Raw genomic sequence first — 24361 nt, forward strand, 5'->3', positions numbered from 1 at the left:
TAAGAGCTTTACCTACATCAGCTCACCTTATCCTCTCAGGTAACTGAGTGTATGTCTACTGCAAATCATAACTAAAGCCAAAATGTTTCATTATTTTAGTTACACTAAGTTTTCCATTTGGATTGTCAGGGCTAGAGGTTAGGGCCCACAGACCTCTCAAACCCGTTGTATAGACTGGGTCACAGAACATTTATATACAGACTGGGTCACCAGACCCCTCATATGCCTGGCTGGGTCACCAGGCACTTCACACATAGGTTCATGCTAGGTAATTGGGAAATATCCCAGGAGCCATTGGCAGATGACATGAGCTCAGTTCTCAGCTTCCTCCGTAATGGCAGTGGCTGTGGTGTCGGCAGCGGTGGCAGCAGCGGTGGCAGCAGCCTCCAGCAGCAGTATTGGCCTCCACATGGCCCCCCTGGGGCCATCCTGGGTGCAAGGGGCACCATGGATCAGAGCCACTCATCCTTTATACTCAGTTCCAATAACCTAGGACACCTGGGTGCGAGTCTGACATCCAAGGAAAACCTGGGTGCACATGCATATTTCTATCAAATGCTCAGCAAGATTCCAAACTCCTGAGGGACCCAGACCATTTATTGTCACTTTCCCTACAATCTGCCCCTTCAGGGTCCCTCACTGAACAATGTATGCAGGTGGAATCTTCTGAGATGTTCCCTAACCAAGGATAAATTACCCTTGCATTCACATAACCTCCATACGTATCGTACGTTCTATACACCTTGAGGCTTATCTCCATAGCTCTAGCCTTTCAGCTATATTCCATCCCAATAGTCCCAGAAGTCTTTAGTTTGTTGCAGCATCAACTCAAAAGTCCAAAGTCCAAAGTCTCATCTAAGACCAAAGGCAAAACTCTTTCCAACTGTGAGCCTGTAACAATCAAAAACCAGTTTATCTACTTCCAAAATATAGAGGGACAAACATTGGGTTCACATTCCCATTCCAAAAGGGAGGAATAGACCAGGAAAGAGGAAAAACAGGCCCCAAACAAATCCAAAACCCAGCAGGGTAAACATTAAGCACAATGGGTCATCTGGGCTCCCAAAGCAATGGTCAACCTAGCTCCTCCAGCTCATTCAGGTGCAGCCCATTGAGTTGCCCTGGTGCCTCCGGCTTTTCCAGCACTGCACATTGCCAGCAGCCCCACAGTTCTGGGCTCCTGGTGCCAGTCCTGCTGTCCTAGCTCCATTAGACATTTATCCAGTGGGGGTTCTCTGTGGGGGCTCCAACCCCACTTTTCTGCTCCGCATTGCACCATAGATGACCTCCATGGTGGCTCTATCCCTGCAGCAGGCCTCTGCTTTTCCATATGTCTTCTGCAGTCTGGGTGGAGGCTGCCACACCTCCACTGCTCTCATGTTCTGCTGGCCTGCAAACTTAACACAACATGAAGGCCACCAAGGTTTCTGGCTTGTGTTCTCTGGGGCTGCTGCACACCCAGTCCATCGAGGAGTAGCTTCCCTGCCCCTGTTCATATCTGTGGCTGTTCTGCAACTGCTGCCACAGAGACAGGCATGTAGTAATGGACACTAACTTTTCCACCTTTTCACCAGGTGAAAACATACTTTAAATTCTGCAGAGGCACCCATCCTTAGGTCATTTGCCCCTCTGCATGTGGCACTCTTTTGTCAGGTTTATATAGCATGTGGTGAGCCTTCTTGGGCTTAAGTGGCACCCAGTGAAACTTCTCGGGTTTAAGTGGTACCTGGTGAGCCTTCTGCTTTTGGGCAAACAAGACATGTGTTTACTACATCTTCTCCAGAGCACACCCCACCATCCATCTCTAGGTCCCATAGCTGCAGTAGCCAGGCAGCTAGGGGCTCTCCCTGTTTCGGCTGCTTTAATGTTTCCCCAAGCCAAACAATTCGACCTGGGTATGTGGGACACAGGTAGTGAATTGAGTCACCTATAGGTTGCCTACTGGTTCACCCAGTCCCATAGGCTGCTGGTGCTTCACTTTCTGGTGAGCAATAGGTCATTCCAGGAGACACATAGTTCCCCCCTCCCCAACTCACTATCAAGTTCATCATCATCTCTGGTGTAGGAAGCAGGAGTTACCTGTTGCAGTACTTCAGCCTTCAGGGCATGTACTTGCATTTCCAACCTGTCTGCCTTCTGCTGCAAATCTCAAAACTGTGATGCTTCATGGGGTTTCTGGCCCATGTTGGCTCACAGTACAGTGAGCAACAGCCAGACCCTGGTCAACAGGAGAGCAAGCCACCAGGCACCACATACCCAAGGGTAGCCCCATTTCCTCCCCCTCCTGAAGGGCTTTCTGCTTTTTTACCCACTTGGCATCCTACCCACGATACCAATTGCTGAGCTCTTTTACCTGCCAGGAATCCTGCCAACTACACCAATTGTATGGCTACTGCAAATCATAACTAAAGCCAAAATGTTTCATTATTTTAGTTACATTAAGTTTTCATTTGTATTGTCAGGGCTAGGGGTTAGGGCCCAAAGACCCTTCAAACCCACTGTACAGACTGGGTCACAGACCCCTCACATGCAGGTCCACACTAGGCAATTGGGAAAGATCCTGGGAGCCATTGGCAGATGACACGAGGTCAGTCCTCAGCTTCCTCAGCAATGGTGGCAGTGGCAGTGGTGGTGGCAGCCTTCAGCAGCAGTAGTGGCCTCCCCTGGCCCCCCTGGGGACATCCTGGGTGCAGGGGGAACTGTGAATCATAGCCACTCATCCTTTATACTCAATGCCAATAACCCAGGACACCTGGGTGCGAGTCAGACAACCTAGGATCACCTGGGTGCCCATGTGTAATTACATTAGACAATAACCAAGGAACACCTGGGTGCACCTGCATATTTACATCAAATGCTCGGCAAGATTCCAAACTCCTGAGGGACCCTGACAATTTGTCTTCACTTTCCGTACACCAAGGCTCAGTGAGATTGAGTCATTTGCTCAAGATCATGCAGAAATTAGTTCTAGAATCAGGCACTTAATTTAGGATTAAAAACGAATTCCAACACACTGCTCTTTTCATTCCAATTCTCTTCCTATTGTAGTGCTATTCTTATATTTCTCAGAAAACTAGAGTTTAAAATTAGAAATTTTTTTCTAATTTTCATTTTTAAGTAAAAATTGTGTCTTTAAGGTGCATGACATAATGTTCTGATATACATATACTTAGTGAAATGATTATTCCTGTCAACCAAATTAACATATTCTTTTCTTCACATAGCTATTTATTGTTTAGTGATGAGAGCACCTGAAATCTATTCTCAGCAAATTTCCAGTATACAGTGCAGTGTTATCAACTATTGCCAATTTATCTTGTATCATTGCAAACACATTCTTAGGGGCGTGCAATGCCTTTTACTGATCACCTGCTCAATCAGATCAGCCAGTGTTTTCATTCCCACACACCTCTTTGCACTCCAGTCTTTCCATTTCTACCTCTGAAGAATTCCTCCCATGTGGGACAACTCCCTTCCTGTATTTTAAGTTCTCTCTGTCAGCCCTGCTAAAACAGGAAGTCCTCACTGTTGGAAGCTAATATGTTCTGTTCATCCTAAACCAATGTTCTCCCAACCCATTAAGGTAGTTCATTGTTCTTTCATTAATTCATTTATTTATTCATTTCAAAATGCTTATGGAACATCTATTTTGCAAAAGAGACTGAACTGGGAGCCCTGGAGGAATCAATGATAAATTTTGGGGAGTTTGCATGATTGTATGTAGTGGGCTCATCAGGCTGAAGAGATGACACAATGATCCTTCCCTAGTGTAGGCACACTTGGGAAATAAGGCAGGCAAACAAATATGTAGTGAAAGCTACATTCCAAAATTATTGCCAGCTGTGTGTATATTATCTCACCTGATAGCCAGGGGCCAGAATATCCCTCCCTCTAGCTGTGTTCTGAGACCCATCCCTTTTGGCCTAAAGGGTTCTTGTTTCTTGTTTTCTTTCTCTCAGTCTCTCAGTCTCACCCACTGCCCCCTTTCTCCTCTCTCTTTCTCTGTCTCTCCCGTGTTTCGAATGTCTTTCTTTCTGATGGCTCTTTCTCCTCAGCATAGAAATATTATTAGTAGTAAAAATGTTTTTGAGCACTTACTACATGCTAGGCAGATAGCATATATGGGAGGTAGAGTAATGATTCCCCAAAGATGCTCACGTCCTAATACCCAGAACCTGTGGATGTTACCTTATCTGGTACAAGGGACTTTGCAGATATGATTAGGTGAAGGATCTTGAAATGGGGAAATTATCCTGGATTATCCAGGTGGACCCAGTGGAATCACAAGGTCCTTACAAGAGTCAGGCAGCGAGCAATGTGACAACAGAAGCAGAGACAGGAAGGCAGGGAGGGAGAGTGAGAGAGAGAGATTGGAAGATGCTAAACTGCTGGGTTTGAAGATTGAGAAAAAGATGCAAGCCAAAGAACACAGGAAACCTCTAGGAACTAGAAAAAGCAAGGAAAGAGATTCTACTTTACAGCCTCCAAAAGGAATGCAGCCCTGCAAACCCATTTTAGGACCACTCATCCTTTATACTCAATGCCAATAACCCAGGACACCTGGGTGCGAGTCAGACAACCTAGGATCACCTGGGTACAGTTCTGATCTTCAGAACTGTAACATAGTAAATATGTGTTATTTTAAGCAACTAATTTTGTGGTAATTTGTTCCACCAGCAATAGGAAACAAATACCCTTTGCCAAGTCTCTTTTATCTAAAAAACAAACAAATAAAAGAATGACCAAAAACGAAAAGCCTCCCTTGATCCTGTGTTCTCTCTCCCTTTCCATCAAAGCCAAGCTTCTCAAAAAGTGCTGTGTCTACCCCTCCTTCCCATCGGCTCCTAAACTCACTCTGTTCTTGCATCCTTACCCACCAATCATTTTCCTCAGGGCCAACAAGAACTTATTCATCCGAAATATATGAGCACTTCTCAAATTTTACCTTGACACATCAGAACTGACCAATTCCTCTTTGTCGAAACTCCTTCCTCCTCTCAGCTTTGGTGGTAGCCTGTCTGCACAATGTTTCTCCCCCCTCGGCTCCTCCTCCTTAGCCCCCTTGCATCAGTTGCCCTTCTGTGTGTTTGGTGTTTCCCTGGAGTCCACCTTCAGTCTCTTTATCTTCTGAAGTCTGTGGGTTATCTCATCCATTCTCATGATAAGCTATGTGCCAATGGCTCCCTGAAATGTGTCTCTACCCAGATTTCATTCCTAACTCCAGGCTTATAAATCTAACTTTCCATTGTCTTGCCTAGTTGAATTTTAAACTTTTCTATATGCATCTTAAACCCATTCCCCGCAATCCCATCCTGATTATCTTCCATCTGTGTCTCTGCAATGTCTCAGGTGTTTATCCAGGTACAGCGGGCATTGTTGGCAATTGCACACACTCCTCCCAGTTGGGCTAAGTAAAGTTGAGAGCAATTCTTGTCTAAAACAAACATCCTGAGGGAGTTGAGGGATGTCTGCTGGGGTGCCAAGGCCATGGCAGTGGAGGAGACAACATCTGCCATGGTCAGGGGCAGGTTTCTTATCATTTTTCTTGAGTACTGACTCCTATGTGTGGTACCAAATATCTCAGATAGAACATAAACAAAGAGTCAGTTACACCTCCTGGCAGGTCCCTAGTGAGCCTGGAGCACAGCTTCAGGCTGCTGGCCCAATGCCATGTCTCATTCCAGGGGCACCTCCAGAACACTCAGAATGAGGAATCCCATCATTCATCAACTTCCAGGCATGACACTTCCCATCCCATATTTGTGCCATGTCCAACCACCTATAGAGAAAGATGTAGCCCTCTGTGCACACAGCACCCCTTCCCTCATTTTATTAATGGGTGTGGAGGAGTTGGTGTTCACTGCCCAGGCCTTATTACTGTCATTGTGTGGTTATGTGAGCTCAGTTTCCCTTATACAATATTGCTCATGAAGCCCTTAAACAGAGGATGAGTATTAACCTAGTAATTGTTATTGTCATCGCTGGTAGTGCACTTCTGGTTCAAGTAGTCAAAGGACCATTGTGCGTCAAAGCACCAGCCCACTGAGATTTTGTTAGTTGTAGTCATGACACTTTGTCATAGAGTCAGTTAAGTTACAACATGGCACCTCTAGCTCCCTCCCATGAGGTGGGTATCAGGTCTTTCCCCGTAAGCCAGGCACAGGTTCTGTTGGTATACACCATGGTTTTAGGGGTGTTGGTATTGTTTACTACTAGCAGGAGTAGAGGGTTTCTCTGGCTGGTGACAAAGCAAGGTCTAGGATGGCAGATCCAGCACTTTGTCAGTTTACCTGTGGTGGTCATAGCTTAGGGGAGCCTAAAGAAAGCATTAGGCTTCCAGGTGTCTACTGCTCTGTCCTTGTGTAAAAAGCAGATTGACAAGTTAGTATTCCACCTCCCACACCTCCTGAGGTCCCTGCCTATCAGACATGGGTTGGCTGAGTTGGTGTGGTGCCCAGCCTGTCTGTCCTTGTCACAAGGCAACTTCTATTGGCACTCATTGTGTTGGAGTGAGCAAGACTGAAGCCATGCTGGGACATAAAAGTGCCTGGGATTTAGAAACATTTTTAAAAGACACATTTTTTCTCTTCTTTCTTCCCATCCCCTAATATTATTATCTTGTTTACTAAGTAGAAAAACAAAGCTGTTTGAAAGAAAGTGAGCTGAGATGCTGGGTACTGTTCAAGTTTTACTAAAGGAATAAAATCTGCTGGGCTGTGCTCAAAGGGGCAGGCAGCCCGGGGCTGCCCTGAAAATGGTGGACAGCCCCAACAATGGGTTTGCGAGAGTTTATATTAGCATTTGGGCACGAAATGTATGGGGGAGAGACCATTAGGTTGATGTAACTGGGTGGAGAACTGCACCTTTGTGGAAGCAAAAGGGGTTTCTGTTTAAGTCAGGAGGCTTCTCATAAAGGGAAGGGAGGAGGGGAGGGGAGGAGATGGGCAGCGCCATTTTGTACTTGGGCTTGTCTAAAGTGGCACTGTTTATGTTGCAGATCTATTACTGTTGAGAGATAAACAGTACCTTGCAGAACTAACAGTCCTCCTCTGAGGCTTGCAGAATTCCGAGAAGTGATCGAGGTCAGATGTCTGGAAGCTGACCATGGGCACCTGCAAGGCCCATCAGAGCCCTGCAAAGCTGCACCAAGACTTTGCAAAGAAGCCAACTCCCTTTGCATTCCACTCCCTCAATGCCCTCCTCAAAAACCTCTCAGTAAATATGAGTCTGGGAGGTGGTTTTAGTCAGGCCATCTCCTTCAGGTTTACTGGGGAGATGGGCAGCCTAACATCTCCTCCAGGTGACCAGTCATGAATAAAGGTACCTTTTCTTTTCACCAACATTTAGCTTTCAAGTCTTTTGTTTCTGTTTGGCAGCAGGCAGCTGGACTTGGATTAAACACCAATTGCCTTTATCATTTGACCCAGACGTTTCAGTGTCAGTCATCCAGTCCATAAAGGGAGGTCATGTCCTGCACAAACTTGACATGTCTGCTAATGTTGTCCACCCAGCCCTAAAGATCAGATGTTCTCTGTGCAATGAGAGTGGCCCTAGAATCCTGATATTCCTTGGTTCTGTCTCCCACCCCTATGGGAGCCTATAGAAGGAGGGCCCTAGGAGATTATAGTTGCCACTGTATTATAATTGGCTGGGACCCTGTATGGGTACTGTGGTGGCCTGAATTGCAAACCCACCCCCAGGACATGCACTCTGAAGGGGGAAAAAAAAAGAATGGCTGGGAATGAACAAAATAATGTCCTGTTCTCCTTTCAATATGTAGTACTGCTCTTGTTTAACAACCCACTGGGGCTCGGGGAACTTAGGTGGCAGGAAGGAGTAGATATGCACCATTGTTATAGCTGGAATCCTTAGCTGTGAAGGGACATGCCCCCTCGGGCAGCAGTGATGTTCTGTGCCCAAGAAGATATCAATGTCTATAATGCAAGCAGTAGTCAGGACCACAGTCCCTGGCACTTGAATTGACCAAAGGGCCCCACCCTTAAGCAGATTAGGACCAGAAGCAGATAACCACCATGGGTTACCCTGTTTGTCCCCAAACTTCCAGATGTCATTGATATTTTTCCACTAAGACGACTTGGAAATATTATTATGTGGGCTCCAGTGTATAAGAGCCCCAGAAAAGTCTGAATTCCCTTCCTTTCTCCTTTGATCTTGACAGGAGTATAAGGCCACTGGCTTCTGTGAGGACCCAGAGACCTTGGCCCCATTCCTAACTGCACCATTCAGTCTGAGACATTTGGGTCTGCAATGTCCCTTCAAACAAGCAGAGCAACCAGGTTGCACAAGACTTCCCGGCCCTCCTCCTTTACTCAGTGAGTCTCGCCCAGTGTGAAGGCCCACTCCGTCCATGTTAGTTCCCTCTCATATGCACCATGGACTGTCTGAGGACCTCTTTCCCATTCCCTCTCAGGTGCCTCATGGTCCATCGGAGTACTCACTTCCCGAGCTCTCCAGCTTGGGAATGAGCAATCACATAAGTGCCCCAAACCAGGGGATCATGTGCTGCACTCCCGTTTCCACATTCCATTCTCTCTGCCTCAGTCCCTGCAGCCAGCTAATACACATCTATGTGTGTGTGAGACCAATGTCCCATCCTTTCTTCCTCATAACTCATCCAGCTACATGTCCAGCCCCTGCAAACCCAGGCTGACATTGCCTCCCTGGGCCAAGTCCTGGGGGGGGGGGGTATTGCCATGCCACTTCACCAGATATCACTAGTTCTATAAGACTGGACCCGGCTCACAGTGCCAATTCTGTGAAGCAGATTCACTAATTACCAGTCCCAAGGGAGGACTCCTGTTTTGTGGAGGATAGCAGAGATTATCACTATACCAACCACCAGGAATGGCAGTCCAAACACTTCTGCCCACTGTATCTGGGGCTGAAGTGCTACCAGTGCCTGCGTCCAATGAGACAGAATGTACTCACATGCTCCAAGTTATATGCAGTGGGTTTATTACTTACAAATACAGAGCAAGGGACAAAAGATGCCTAAGATTCATTGTAAGCTGGTCTCTCAAGGTTTAGGAAAGCTGCCCAGGGTGGATGGAGTCTTGATAGTGTGTGCTCCACTTGCACCACAGCTGAGGGACCCTGAAAAGCAGCCCATCCTGGGTTATACACCCCAGGGGCCATGTGACTCACTGAGCAAAGCTTTGAAGGATATGCAGTTTCCAGCACAGAGAGAATCAAAGCCTGGGCTGTCCTGGGCAGTTCCTCTATAACTCAAGATGTTACATTCACTAGAAGGGACAGGAGCAAGGTCCGTGCTGCTTCAGGCAGCACCTTCCTGGCTCAGGATAGTGCATTCCCAGCACATTCTACAGTTATTCTCAAGAACTACAAGCAAGAAAGGGAGGGGAATTGGGTCAGTCCAAGGCCACCTGAAGAAGTGTTCTGCAGTAACATTCTAGAGATATTACAAAGAAGCGGAAAGTCATTTCTACTACTACTTCAACCACACCCCAGCACACCATCTTCTACCTCCCTAGGATATAAACAGAAGATGATATGGAGATGAAAAGAAAAATGGCATTATTTTAATTCATTTCTGTTGTTTATTTGTAAAGAATATTTATTTATTCTTTACAATATTTATTGCTTACAGTGTTGGAGGCTGGGAAGTCTAAAGTACTGAGAACACATCTAGTGAGGGCCTTCTCTGGTGGGTGGTAGCAGCAATGTAGGGTATCACATGGCAGCGAGAGAGAGAGGGAGACAGAGAGAGCACTCCTCATGTGCTCTCCTTTTAAAGTCCTCATAACCATGCCACTGACCACCATTAAACCATCAACTTGCCACAATCTAATCACGTCTTCAGGGCCCATCTTTCAATTACCATCATAGGATTTCCAACCCTCTTAACACTGTCACAATGGGGGTTGTTTCTAATACATGGATTTTGTTGGACACAATTCAATCCACAGCAGACAGTGATGGAGTCATGTGTCCCCAGCCAAGGGATCAAGTTCTGTGCTTTTTGTCCTCACCTCCTCCAAGTGAGGGAGTCTCCATAAAATCTTTCATAGAAATTGGTGGGCTGGTGAGGAGACACTTGCTTCTCTATCCTCAGTTGGATATCTGCTGACAAGATTGTTGATCTGTTCTCTGTGATTACTGGAACAGGGAGAGAAGTTTGACAGGGAAAGAGCCATCACTCTTAACATTTGGTTTCGCATGGATGTGTGAGTCAAACGAACAGTGTGGAAATCAGTGAGAGTTCCCTGTGAGTCAAACAAAATCAACAGAGCTTAAGCCATCCTGGTTCTCCTCCCCAAAAAACTCATGCCCAAGTCAGGGAATCTAGTTATACCACCATGGGCAGGAATTCAGGAGTTGGGGGATATGGTTAAGGTGGACCAGATTTCCCATCAGGGGACTTCACAGTGGGGAGACCTCGCAGAAAACTAATGATGTGCCCATAAGAACCAGCATTTGGGCACCTTCTGAATGAAGGGTATATCCATGACCAGGCAGCCTTTGCCTGAGAGGCAGAGACAGCCAACAAATGATTGTAATTTCATGCCCATACAGGCAAAAGGAGTTTTGGCCCTCACTCCCCCACCCTCCCTAATTCGTCCTCTCGGTCCCAACACAATAAGTATTTTAGGGAAAGGGAGACTTCTATTAAAGTACAGAACACAGCATTTCCCCAAACCAAGTCCCTCTGCTGAAGTCTAGCTAGTGCTGAGGGGGAAGAAAGGAGTGTAAAACTTGTGAGATTGACATTTTAAAGTGGACTACATTAGATTGGGCTTGTAATAACTAAGTGAACAGAAAACTACACAATGCCAGGGATGGAAAGGAAGAACTGAGAGTATGGTAGAAGGCACTGGTTAACACCAAGTCAAGATTGTGTTCAGCAGAGTTCAAAATGTTCATCAAATTGTTTCTTTATGCTAAAAGTCCTTTAGATAAGAGGCAGCCTGGTGTGTTAAAGGAACTGATAGTATCTGAATATGACTGGAACACAAAGGGAGAGAAGGAAGTCTGCAGGGCTAGGAAGAGGCCAGGCAATGATAGCCGTTTAAAGACGTTTTGATTTTATCCTAGGGGCAAGGGAAGTCATGACATGTTTTAATGATCAAGTTTGCATTTTAGAACGATCCAACAGGGGGCGGATTGGGGACTAGAGACAGTGAAATCATTTAAGCAAGAGATGTTGGTGATCTGTGAATGGCAGGGAATGAAAAGTAGGAAGATATTCAGGTAGAGAATCACGAGCAATTGCTCATCAAGGAGACCAGGGCTCAAGGGAAAAGCCGAGGAAGCATCTCGTTCCATGTCTCTCTTTCCAGCTGATCCCGCAAGGCTGTTCCGTGTCCAGTTTCTGCTCTAACTTCATTCAGTGCTAGACCAATACCAAGCTCGGGTTCTGTTCTCTGGGGCATTGTGCTTTGGGAGGCACCTTGGCCTCGAAACGACTGCCCCTCAGTGACACGGTGGGTTGTGGGTACCAGCAGTACCATTTCCACACTGTCCTCCAGCAGGGGGAGGAGGCAGGATGAGCCTCAAGTGTCATCTAATTTCACACACAAGGAAGCCGAGGTCCCTACGTTTAAGTGACTTGCCTAGGACTCCGCGGCTGGTTTGTTAGATTCCAAATTTTACCCTCAGCCTTAAGGCTCTTTTTATAACACTTTATTGCTGAATACCGAAGTTAAACAAGTGAAAGAATACTGAAGATAAAAGGGAAAGCGTTACTCAAAACCCAATGCCTCCAGCACAACAACAAATAAAAAACAACCAGAAAGCCTCAGCCGGCCCTGGGGTCTTTCTCCAGCATGGCATGCGCCCCAGGTCAAGGTCCACCCGAAGAAGTCTGGAAGTGCGCATGTACCACGGGTCACAGGTCTGCCCCGGGAAAGCTGGGAAAGTGCGCGTGCGTCCCAAATCCAAGGCCCTCCCGGATATGGGTGCGGAAGTGCGCATGTGCTCCAGGTCCCTAGGCCGCTCTGCAAGAGGTGGGGAGCAGACCTAAAGGAGAGGGCGGGTCCTAGCGATCCGCCCAAGCAACCCTCCTTGAGTTACTGTAACCCATACCATGGCACATCCCTTCCTGAGACCCAGGAATGACGCCTCACAGTCTGGCAGTAAGCCGAGCCACCAAGGGCAAACTGAACGAGCCACGGGGCTGAGACGCCCTCTTCTCCCCTGGCTTTCCCGCGGGCGGAGGAAGTGGGCGGAGCCCATTGGCTGGTGGGATCGGAAAAGGCTGGACCACTCCCCTGCGTGCGGGGGACTATGGGTATGGTAGTTCTAGGAACCGTGGCTTTGGAGACGAAATCTTTGAGGCCAGTAGGTCTGAGCTAGCTCAGGGAAGTTACTTGCACCGGAGAATGGAGTGTTGACTAGCTGTGTGGGTGTGGCTTTGTTCGGCTCTTTGTCTTTCGGGTGAGACCTCACTATTTCTGCCTTTCCTTCAGGGACGCTCAGTTCCTCCCATACCTTTGGCTTTTCGCTTTCTAAGACCCTCGTTGCCTGCAGGCACTCTTTATTTTCCCAAGCTGGTGCCCACTAGTTTTAAGTACCTGGTCTTGGCCCTCTAACTCATACAGTCCCTGGCGTCTTCCCCCATCCTCTGTCCCTCGTGAATACCTTGTTTCTGGTCTGGACAGAACCCTCACACTCTGCCCTTGTCCCAAGAATCGTGGGCCCTGAGTAAAGGCTCCCGCACTGAATGTCCGTAGGCACAGGCACATCTGAGCCCTCCCATTTCAGCTCACTTCTTTCAGCTTCTCTTGTATTTGTGATTTTAGCATCATGGTCTCATACTGTTTCAACCTCTGGTCCTTTTACCCACTTCTGATCATCTCCTTTGTCCTTTTCCCTGAGTTGTAAATGAAAGTAGAAAAGACAATGGCTGAGGAAGAAAAAGATTTGTTCATAGTGGCTTTAACCATGGCATTTGCCTTCTGTTTTGGTCTCCTTTAATATAGAAAGTCTTTCCTGACCCCTCACACCCTAGGCTGGGATAGGAGCTTCTCGTCAGGCTTATTTGCCCCTACTTTAGCACTTAATTATGCTGTATTATATTTTCAGGTTTGGTTGTATATCTTTCTTACTAAAGGTAAGCTCCATGTGGGGATGGACTATGTCCTATTCACCATTATGGTTTTAGTACCTGGCATACAGTCAGTGCTCAATAAATACTTGTTAAAGGAATTATAGATGAGTGAATATGAAGCTCTTGTCTTTACTAAGCCCCTTTCAGCCTTGCTTCCCTTTTCCCTATCATTTCTCCATGGCTGTGAGCGTCCTTTCTGTCTTCACTGCTGTCACCCACTAATGGTCATACATGTCACTTAGTTAAACCCAGCCTGCTTGTTGCTGGCTACATGGAAAGGTATTGGATGTGGATGATAACTTTTGGTATCAAGATATGTCAGAAATGCCTATATATTTTTCTTCCAGCCTTCAGTTTATTTTATGAAATTAAAGGATGAAGATTCTATAGGTCCTGAATTAATACTACTCAAAGATGGAATTTTCCTGGTAGAATAGTTTTTTCCTTGCTGCTGGTATTAAAATAAAAGCAATTTTTGTAAGGTTGATCAACTCAGAGTTATACAGTTGTGAAGAGAAGAGGCTTGAGAAGAGGCTGGTATTGCTTTAGTTTGGGAACTGTGTTTTCATTTGATTATATTTAATGTTGGGAAGTCATACCATTTCCCAGCTATCATGACACTGTGGTGTGAAGTTCCAGTTTAGGAGGTACTAGAAATCTTCCTTATTTCGTTCCCTGCTCAATTTCTGTCATCCTTCTGGCTGTATTAATTCTGACATGTCTTCCCTGATAGGTGTAGGTGCCCTGGAGGAAGGCACACCTATAACCATTCCTTGTTCACCTTCCTAATTTTTTGTAAAATCATTTGTCTTCAGTGGCCTCAGTTTTTGCCAATATTTCTTTTCTCTTTTCACACTTATGTCTGAAAAACTGCTCTGGAATTCAAGAACTGTAATTTAGATCGTTTTAAAATCATTAAATAGTTTCCCTCTATGCATTTCATTTTCACTTGAAAAATGAAAGAACTAGACTGGCTGAATGCTGAAGTCATGCCCAGCCCCTTTTGTAACTGAGGTTAAGTTTTGGTGTCTCCCTAATATTAGGTATTCCTTTGGATCTTCCCAGGCAGGTGACTCATACAACCCTATTTGAGGAAGATGTTGCTGGGAAAATAAAGTATACAGTAGAAGGGGAAGTAAAAAAGGGGAGAACAGTTTTACTCAGAATGGTACTTCTGAGCTTAGCTTTCTTTTCAGAGATCCTACAAGATCTAGCCTAAAGTTTTCCTTTTGCTAATAGTGGAATCATTTTATCCTCTTTCTTTTAAGTCCATGGATTCTTTCTAGGCCCCGTGAAAGATTTCCCTGGGTGATGTGTCCACTTGAAACGCAAGTACATGCAAAGAATCCTTATAAGTTGCAAGAAAATGACCAGGATTTTCATAAGCCAGCCTGGGCAGGGGGAGGTATGTAGGGAGGAAGGGGGAGATGTGGAAGGTCAGGACTGTGACTGCCCTAAGTTTAGGCCCGTTTTTTTCTTGATCAAAATGAATATTGGGAGGATGTTTAGTTGATTAAAAGAGTCCTGAGAGAATGGGGATAAGGGAAGGTAGGGGGAGGTAGAAGGGACCCCAAGGAGGTCCACTTCACCTAGACTGTGTACTTCCTTTTCCTAGGGAGCATTCCTGGAATGTGCAGAGTTGTCTTTTAGGAGAGTGGTCCTGGTTGATCTTTCTCCCACTTTAGGCATTTTGATCACAACTTTACAGATTGTGAAACAAATAACTTGTCAAAAAATCTCACTGTCGATGATAGAGCAGATTAAAGAACCAGGATCTGTTTGACTAAAAAGCTCTTACTCTTTCCCTAACACTCAGTTGGATAAGGCAGTTTGGTGGGGGAGGGGCACAGGTTAGGGTGGAGTTGTTCACATTTCTGGTACATTCCTTGTGTTACTCATTAATAGGGAGGGGCTGTGGGGATGTGAACATGGACCTGGGGGAGGTACCTGCTGAATGAGGACATCTTAGGCTGTTGTCTCCTGTCCTCTTGTTCTCCTTATGCTGTGACCTTGATCACTCAGTCAGACATACCAGTGGTGTTAGGCTTACACTGCAGCATCTTGACAGTATGGAGAGACTGAGGCAAGGGAGGAACATTTGGGGCAAATGGATAACAACCTAGGTCCATGGGTATCTTTGGAGATTCTGCTACTTTTCCTCAAGTACTCTATCTTTCATCTGGTCGTGTGTGGGGCAGGGTGGCTGGTGCTTAAAGAGGAAGGGCACCATGTACTGGGACCTGTGACTTCATCTGCTCCTTGGTGCAGGCAAATCCACCTGGGAAATTCTCCCCCTTCCTGTCTACTTATTCAGTCTTTTTTTCCATCCTCAAAACTCCTGGGCTATCTCCTTCCCTTCCTACTAAAAGACCTTTGCAGATAGTCTCCTGAGGGAGGTGATTGAAGAGAATTAGCCCACAGTTTGACTTGTTTCATTTGGTTCTTGGGTTAGAAATACCCACAAGAAACCCTAGTCTTTCCTCTTCATAGCTATGGGAAACAGATTTTGCTTGCTATACTTTATCAGGCTTGGCTGTTTGATTATAAGTTGAAGGTTTTCTTCCTACTTTGATTATAAAAGCAATATATGTATATAGTGAACATTTCAGAAAAATTAAACAATCATGAAACAAAACAAAAAATCACCTGTTTATTTCTTTATCCAAAGAAAACACTGAGCGTTTTAGAAATTTCACTTCCAGTAATTTTATTTTATAAAAACTTAAAAATAATATATGCAGCTATTTTTTATAAAATATCTTTAAAGTCTAAACTTAAAGTTTAAACAAGGCTGTGGAGGAGGAACCAAACTATTTCTTATAGTTGGGGAATGAACAAATCTTTTTTTTAGTTTTTTTTTTTCTCCTGTGAATGCTTACTGCATGTCAGTGGGACTGATAGAACAGGGTTGCCACAATTGTGAGGCCACACTAAATAGAGTGCTAGAGCTTCAGTAAGTCAAGCACCATTGCCTTGAAGCAGCATTGTAGTCCGTGGTTAGATTTTCTCTACCTGTCAGTGCATGGTTTATGAGAGGGCCAGAAACATCTAAAGGTCAGGTCAGGGTGGACAGCAGCAGTCAAAAGATGAAGCAAGACATTATTGTGTCTGGCCTGAGGGTTGAGTGAGGCTCTTCACAGTATGGTTAATCTCAAATTTAGAAGTTACAATGGTGTAGAATAGAGCTACCTAATGGAAATATAATGCAAGCCATGAACGGAGTTGAATTTTTCTAGTAGCCATGTTACAAAGGTAAAAAGAACCAGAAACAATTAATTTTAATATATTTAAACTGACATACCCCAAATATGACCATTTCTACATGCAATCAATATTTTAAAAATTATTAATAAGATGTTTTACAGTGTTTAAAGTTTCAAAATCTGGAATGTATTATATACTTAAAAACTCATCTCAATGCAGACTAGCCATATTTCACATGCTAATGGTTACCATATTTGATAGTGCAGATCTAGGGAAAGTTGGGGTTTTGTAGGGAGAAAAGGGATAGTGTAAGTGGTTTGGAACTAAGGACGTGAATAATGTGAAAGTGTTGAAGGTCTGTTTTAAGGTGCTGCCAAACTAAAATGCATGAGTTGGGCTCATGACTTAAAAAGAGCTATGAGGTGCAAGGATGAATAATTTGATTCAGTGTTATTGACTTAAAACAACCAAATTCATCATTTTACAGTTCTCAAGGTCAGAAGTCTGAAATGAGTCTCACTGGGCTAAAATCAAGGTGTCAGCTGGCCCATGTTCTTTCTGGAGTCTGTCTAGAAGCTGTCTCCATTGCCTGGCTCATGACCTCTCTCTCCATCTCCAGAGCCAGCAAAGTTGGGATGAATCGTTATTATGCTGCCATCTCTCTGACTTTTCTGCCTCCCTCTTAGTTTTAAACACCCTGTGATTACATTTGGCTTATCTGGATAATCTAGGATAGTCTCCTTATTTTAAGGTCAGCTTATTTCAATCTCAGTTTTATCTGCAACCTTAGTTCCTTTCCAGGTAACCTAACTATAAAGCTACACAACTACACCAGTTGTCAAGTAGGGCAAATCATAACTAGATCCAAAAATGTTTCAGTATTTTAGTTATACTAAGTTTCCATTTATATTGTCAGGGCTAGAGCTCATAGACCCCTCAATCCCATTATACAGTCTGGGTCACCAGACCCCTCACATGCAGGTCCAACCTAGGTAATTGGGAAAGATCCTGGGAATCATTAGCAGATGACATGAGCTCAGTCCTCAGCAGCAGCAGCAGCAGCAGCAGCAGCAGCAGCAGCAGCAGCAGCAGCAGCAGCAGCAGCAGCAGCAGCAGCAGCAGCAGCAGCAGCAGCAGCAGCAGCAGCAGCAGCAGCAGCAGCAGCAGCAGCAGCAGCAGCAGCAGCAGCAGCAGCAGCAGCAGCAGCAGCAGCAGCAGCAGCAGCAGCAGCAGCAGCAGCAGCAGCAGCAGCTTACAGCAATAGCAACAGCATTGGCAGTGGTGGCAGCAGCCTTTCAGGGCATTCTTGGGGCACTGGCAGCAGCAGTAGTGGCCTCCCTTTGACCCCCCAGGGGCATCCCAGGGGCGGAGGGCACCGTGGATCAGAGCCACTCATCCTTTACACTTAAGTCATAACCCAGAACACCTGGGTGCACATGCATATTTACATCAAATGCTTGGCAAGATTCTGAACATCTGAGAGGCCCTGCCCATTTTCTTTCACTTTCCCAACACCTAACATAATCATAAATTCTATGCATTAGGACATGGTTATCTTTGGGGGCTACCTAAGTCTTTCCAATTGCCATAAGCGCTTACCCCTTGACTGTAAGTTTTATGCACGCAATAACATTGCAATACAGTGCGTATGTGTGTTTTTTCCCCTCACATCAGTCAAATGGGTGAAGTCTTTTTCAGCACCACTTCTCCAACACCAACTAAGCGTCCTACGATTCAATTCAATTCTGACGCTAACTACTGAGAGTTAGCATCAGACTCCACAGGTTTAAGATCTCTATCCCACAAGACTGCTTCCATTTCAGATGCCAGTCACAAGAATTGGGTCCTCGGATTCCCCACTCTTTTGTTCCACTTGGCTACAGTTGAGAGTTCCCCTTGTACACCCCCCTTTCATGTTTGGTAATTTGCTAGAATGATTTGGAATTCAGGAAAATACTATTACAGTTAACTAAAGCATGCAAATGAACCATTAGATGAGGAGGTGCACAGGGCGAGGTCTGAAAGGGTCCTGAGCACAGGAGCCTCTGTCCCTGTGGAGTTGGGGTGTGCCATCCTCACACCATGTGAATGTGTTTACTAACTTTGAAGCTCCATGATCCTGTCATTTAGGAGATTTTGAAAGTTTTATTATGTAGGCATGGTTGACTAAGTCACTGGCCACTGGTGATTAACTCAATCTCCAGTTCCTCTCCCCTCCCCAGAGTGGGGGGATGGTGTGGAACTGAAAATTCCAAACTTCTAATCAAGGCTTTGTCTTTTTGGTGGCCAGCACCCATTCTAAAGCTATCTAGGAGCCTACCAAGAGTCACCTCATTAGAACAAGAGACTCTTCTATCATCCTTATTACTCAGGAAATTCCAAGGGTTTTAGGAACTCTTCTGCCAGGAATCAGGACGAAGACTAAATATCTTTCTTATTATACCACAGCATATACTACTCAAGCAGCTGTAACTTATTGGTGCTTTGTTTGTACCAGAAATCATGCTAAACACTTTACATACAGTATCTTTTAAAGTATTTACAGGTGCTGGCTGGTTGGCTCAGTTGGTTAGAGCTTAGTTTTGTAACATCATGGTCAAGGGTTCAGATCCCCATATCAGCCAGTCACCAAAAAAAAAAAAGAAAAGTATTCACAAAAACCTCTATGAAATAAATATTAATATATACACTTTACAAGTGGAGAAACTGAGACCCAATAAAATTAACTAAACTTTCTCAGTTACATAGTTAGTACTATATATGTTTTTGGCAAAAACCAAAAAGTTAATATGCAGTTTAAATAGGTGGAGTTTGATCTATTTATCTATATACATCAAAATTTAAAAAACTTACCCCTTTCGGAACTTGCACAAAAGTCATCAAATTGAAAGTGCTTGTATAATTCAAGTTGACATTTTTTATGCTGATCGTTAGCCAGGTCTCCACCCCAACCCCTACTCTTGTTCATTATGTCGTCAAACATCACCTGTGATTGGCGTGACATACAGTTGTGAACAAATGTCATATAGATTGGCATGTCCAATTAAACTGTGTATTCAGTTACTTAATGTGAAGGACTTTATTTTTAAACATTTGACTATTACAGCTGTTCAAGGAAAAAAATCTCATTTTTTAAATTAAATTTATTTAACAAATATTTTGTTGACTGCCATAGATGTGCTTTGTAATGTTCTACATGCTGGGTGTACAGCAGTGAACACAGCAAAGGCCCTCATGTTGCTTACATTGTAGTGGGGAATGACAGACGATGAATAACTAAACAACTGATATATATAATATGACATCAGGTAATTATAAATATTATAAAGAAAAAGCAGTGTAAGGACATAGAGAGTGACAGGGAGGATGAGACACTTCATGTAAGGAAGACTCACAGAGGACGTGACATTTGAGCAGAGTTCTTAAGAAGGTGAGGGAGTAATCCATGCTGATATCTGAGGAGATGAGCATTCCAGGTAGAGAGAAGCAGGGCAAAAGTCCTGAGGTGGGAACTCGATTGGTAGTTCTGAGGAACAGTAAAGAGGCCCATGTGATTGTTATCAAGTGAGTGAAGAGAAAAGGGTAGACAATTGGGTCAGGAGGTGTGGCGGGGACCAGATCCCATAGGCTTTTGTAGGCCACAATAACGGCTCTAAATTTTACTCTCCATAAGATCTCAGCCATTAGAAGCTTCTGAGCATACAAATAATGTGATCTGACTTATTTTGAAGAGCTCTCTCTGGCTGTTAATATCATGGACTGTAGGATGCAAAGATGATCAGAGACCAGTGAGGAGGCTGTTGCAATAGTCTGAGTGAAAAAAAAAAAAAATTGGCGATATGGACTAGGGTAGAGGTAGTGGAGGTGGTGAGCAGAAACAGGATGCTGGATGCATTTTAAAGGTGGGGTTTATGGATTTCCTGATGGGATAGATGTGGGCTGGAGAAAAGAAAGGAGTGAAGGATGATTCCAAAGTTTCTTGTCTGAGTAACTGTAGGAACAATGGTGCTACTGATTAAGAGGAGAAAGCTGGTATAGCATAGTTCTGGGGGTGGGGGAGGAATCAGGAGCTGATGGTGGACATGTTGGGTACTTTTGCCCAAAACATGATAATGTGCCAAATCCTTGCACCATCACGATCGATTCTAGTAACACAACTCTGTGAGGGGGCATTAATTGACTCAACTTTCCAGAAGAATCAATTAAGATTCAGGGAATTTAAGAATCCTGTCCACATTGACACAGCTGGTATGAGTTAGATTTGGTGCTGAGACAAGGACTTCCTGCATGGTCCTGTAAATTCTCTTAAAGCTCTCTGATTTGCCTCAGCTGCTCACCACAATAAAGCAAAACAATCAGGCCTCCAATGTTCTGTATTGATCATGACCTGAACTACCTACTTCAGCCCCTCCCACACTTCCTCCTAATTTGCTTCAAGTTTTCTCTTTTCTCACCTTGTGATTCATACTCCCTCTTTGCCCTCTCAAAGTTGATTCCAGACACCACTTGTCAGACAATAATCTTTTACCTTGTCAAGTTTTCTGATAGACTGTTCCTTTTGAATTCATGGCAGCTTTGTAATTGAAAATTGAAAATTTTATAACACAGGTTAAATATGGAACATGTGTCTCCACTTTTGCAATTTGTGTATATAATTCAAATCTGGGGTTTTATATTCATATACAGCCTTGGAAAAAGTTTCAAAAATATCTTACATACATATTTTTATATATATTTTATCCATACAGCCATTTTACTGGGTCTGTACTTTGGATGGGAGTGCTGGCAATTTTGCATGATAATTTAACCTTCTCATAGGTTTAACCTAACATTATAAAGCTTAAAAAATCAGGAAGTTGCCAAACAGTTATATTAGGTGATAATTCTTGAGTGTGGGAAAAAAATAAATCACTAGGTTCTTTTACTCAAAATATATTCTCTGCATGTGAGTATTTGCTACCAGATCATTAACAATTTGGCAGAGAAGCTATTAGGCAACATAACCTAAGGAGAAAATAAAACTTTGCGTTTGAAGACCAATCTGAAAGACAAGTCAGAACATCCTAAAATGGTTAAGTGAGCCAATGTGAAACCAGCATTTGATATTCACTAAACCAATTTTCACTAAACTTTCTGGGAACATACTTTTTAGTCACTGACATATGCTTTCTTAAATACAAAGTAGTAATTGCATTTACCTATTTTTCATTCAATAATGCTAGACACTGTTTGGAGGGAGACATAGAAGTGAACAAATCTGATAAAAATCCCTGCCTTCATGGAGATCAATCTCTAATGCAGAAAGATGTGTTCAGGGAAAAGATTTAAAGTCCAGGGTGGGTAAGTCCAGGGATAGAAGAGGACATGTTTGAGTATTTACGGGATTCTGTGGTAGAAAAATTTTTTAAAAAGTGAGGGACACGGAGGGGGTTACAGTGTGTTCAGTGGGTGAGATAGGATGTCAGGATGGAGGGGAGTCAGCCTCGAGGTGGGGAGACAAATGCTTAGTCTGAGAGAGCCTTGTTCAGTGGGAAATAGCATTTAAGATCTACTCAGTGCTCATTACATATTTATTGAGTTGAAAAAAATTCATTTCATTTCTCCTTGCCCTGAGAACTTATTTTATATATTCTTTTTGTTAAAAACTTAAAGAGAATTCTCTGTCAAAGGCTGTTGAAAGATTGAATCATAGAAATATCAGAGGCTAGTTATTTTATAAACTGAGGAACCTGTTTAGAGACACCAAATATAGAATGGGGGCAAGTGGATTGTTTTTTAAATGGGGAATAGATTTTGGGTGCTTCTGGCAGTCAGAAGAACATACAATTTTCAGTACAGATAAGTTCTACGATCTTTTCCCTTTTCTGAAAGAGGTAGCAAGAGGTAAGTTGGGAAGTCGTGACACAGAAAGCATTGGTGGTGTGTCAGGGCTCCATCAGTAACCCGGCCAGATGCCCCAAGCTCATAGACTACACTAAACTCTCCAAGTATTCAATCAGCCAAGTGAGGAGTTTCAAACAAGAAAATTCTCACAAAAGTTTATAGGTTACAAAGTGGAAAGTAAGCCTATAAATAGAAAAATATAAAGGTAACATACTAAGGAAGAAAATAATGCAAGGTATTGTTGATATTAAATATTCCAGAATAACACTTGAAGTACTGACAATAATATTTGAAGAAGAGAAAACTCTATGTTTAAAAAAGTCTCTTAAGGCTAATAATACATAGACAAGATGTACAAAATAGCTACAATATACGGAACAAATTTTTACAGTTGGGAGGGGATCAGAGGTCCACTGGCCACCCTATTCAAAGTTACCTACCACATACCAGGAAAGGAATGGATCTCAAATTTATTTCAACTGATTTTCCAAAGGTACGTAGTTTTATGCTGTTGTAACTGAAACAACACCAGGCACCACTAAAAATTCCACATCTTGGAAGCCAATCAACACAGATGTATTCTTGGGCAAATCCATGCTTAAACAGAGCAGGGGACAGCAGAATGAGGGAGAGAAATGAAGCAGGATCTATGTAGAACACTGAGTAACCCTAAAGTAAGGAAAAGAATTTTAGTTTATTTATTCGTGGCTGTAGATAAAGGGAATTGACCTCCTAAGCACAGGCTAAAAACAGTATGAATTCTTAGTGTCTAAAGATGACTATTAAGAAAAATTGGGGGTACAGATAATTAGAGTATAAAACCAAGAAGAGCATGGGCCAAGGATGGAACATTTTTAAGGAAAATTGAGAAAGAAAAATGAAACTAAATGGACAATGGATTAGAATTATACCACCAGCTTTCCTGGACTTCCAGCTTGCAGAGGGAAGATTTGGGGACTTCTCAGCCTCCATAATCATGTGAGCCGATCAGTCCCTCATAATAAAGCTCTGTGTATGTGTGTTTGTGTGTGTGTGTATGTACTCTTGGTTTTGTTTATTTGGAGGATCTTCCTAAGGCAAATGCACTTCCCCAAATCATTCATCTCACTTGTTTTGGCCAATTTCCTACCCCAAACACACACCCTTGGTGACATGAATAGTACTCCTGAAAGGACGAGTCGACACCAGTTGACGATCCACTGGAGAGAGCCCGTTTATTAGGCAGCACACACACACATATATAGGGCTTTAAGGGGAAAGCTGATTGGCTTAAAATACAATCCCTACTTAGCATACCGCATGGGGTTTGGGGGGAGCTGATTGGTGTGTAATTTGCGCCGGCAGGAAGGAGAATACGGAAGAGAAGGGCAACCAGCGCCATGATGGGGTGTGGCCGAGAAGGGCTTATGTGATCGGGGTGTGATCACTTGGGGCATTTGGGTCCCTACATTTTTTCCTTTTTCTTGTTTTAGGAAAGGGGACGTTGAAGTCATCGAGCTACTTCATGCTGAACTGGGGCGTTGTGGGGGGGGGCAAAAGGAGGAAGGTACATAAATACCCATTATGAAACCCCAAAGGAGGGTGGAGAAACAAGTAATTTCAAAAGGGGAAAAGTCCATAAACGTTCCTTGAAGCCACAAGTCGAATATGCACTGGTTCCATTGTTCGTAGTTGGAGACTGGAGGGAGCAGCCAGGCATCGGTGGCAAGAACTTGTAGGAATGCGTTTCCTCTGTAAGGTGGTGTCTCTTCAGCATCGGCTGAGGCGCTCACGAGATGAGGCGGGGGGTTCATCGGTACCTAGAAGCTGGTAGTTTTTAAGTAAAAGCTGGTTAAAAGCCTGATTAGAAATTTTTCCTACTCGGGCTTGAAGAAACCTAATGATACAGGGCAAGAAAAGGCAGGTTATGAGGACAATGATTAGAGGTCCCAAAATGGGCCAAATCCAAGTTAGGATAGGGTTTAAGATAAAAGAAGAAAAGGGGTTAGAACTGGATGTGGTTCGTAGGCTGGAAGCTAAGTCGGTGAGTTTGATGATGTTTGTTTTTACTAGACCGGATCCATTGATATAATAACAGCATTCTTTTCCAAGGAAGATGCAAGTACCTCCTTTTTCTGCAGTGAGGAGGTCTAGTGCTCTACGGTTTTGGAGGGTGACCTGAGCTAAAGAGGTGATCTGTCTCTGTAG

At 44.0% G+C, this 24361-nt stretch overlaps 1 protein-coding gene across 1 annotated transcript in view; it reads left to right on the top strand.

Moving 5' to 3' along the window:
* The first annotated feature begins 306 nt into the window (after window positions 1–306).
* LOC134384298 (antigen-presenting glycoprotein CD1d-like) overlaps window positions 307–24361 on the top strand; it is a 47750-nt gene continuing 23695 nt past the window's right edge. The window contains 1 exon segment of the mRNA XM_063105859.1: window positions 307–502. Coding sequence (XP_062961929.1) covers window positions 307–502 — 196 coding nt within the window.

This window comes from Cynocephalus volans, chromosome 8, assembly GCF_027409185.1.
Source record: "Cynocephalus volans isolate mCynVol1 chromosome 8, mCynVol1.pri, whole genome shotgun sequence".
In the NCBI taxonomy this organism is placed as follows: Eukaryota; Metazoa; Chordata; class Mammalia; order Dermoptera; family Cynocephalidae; genus Cynocephalus; species Cynocephalus volans.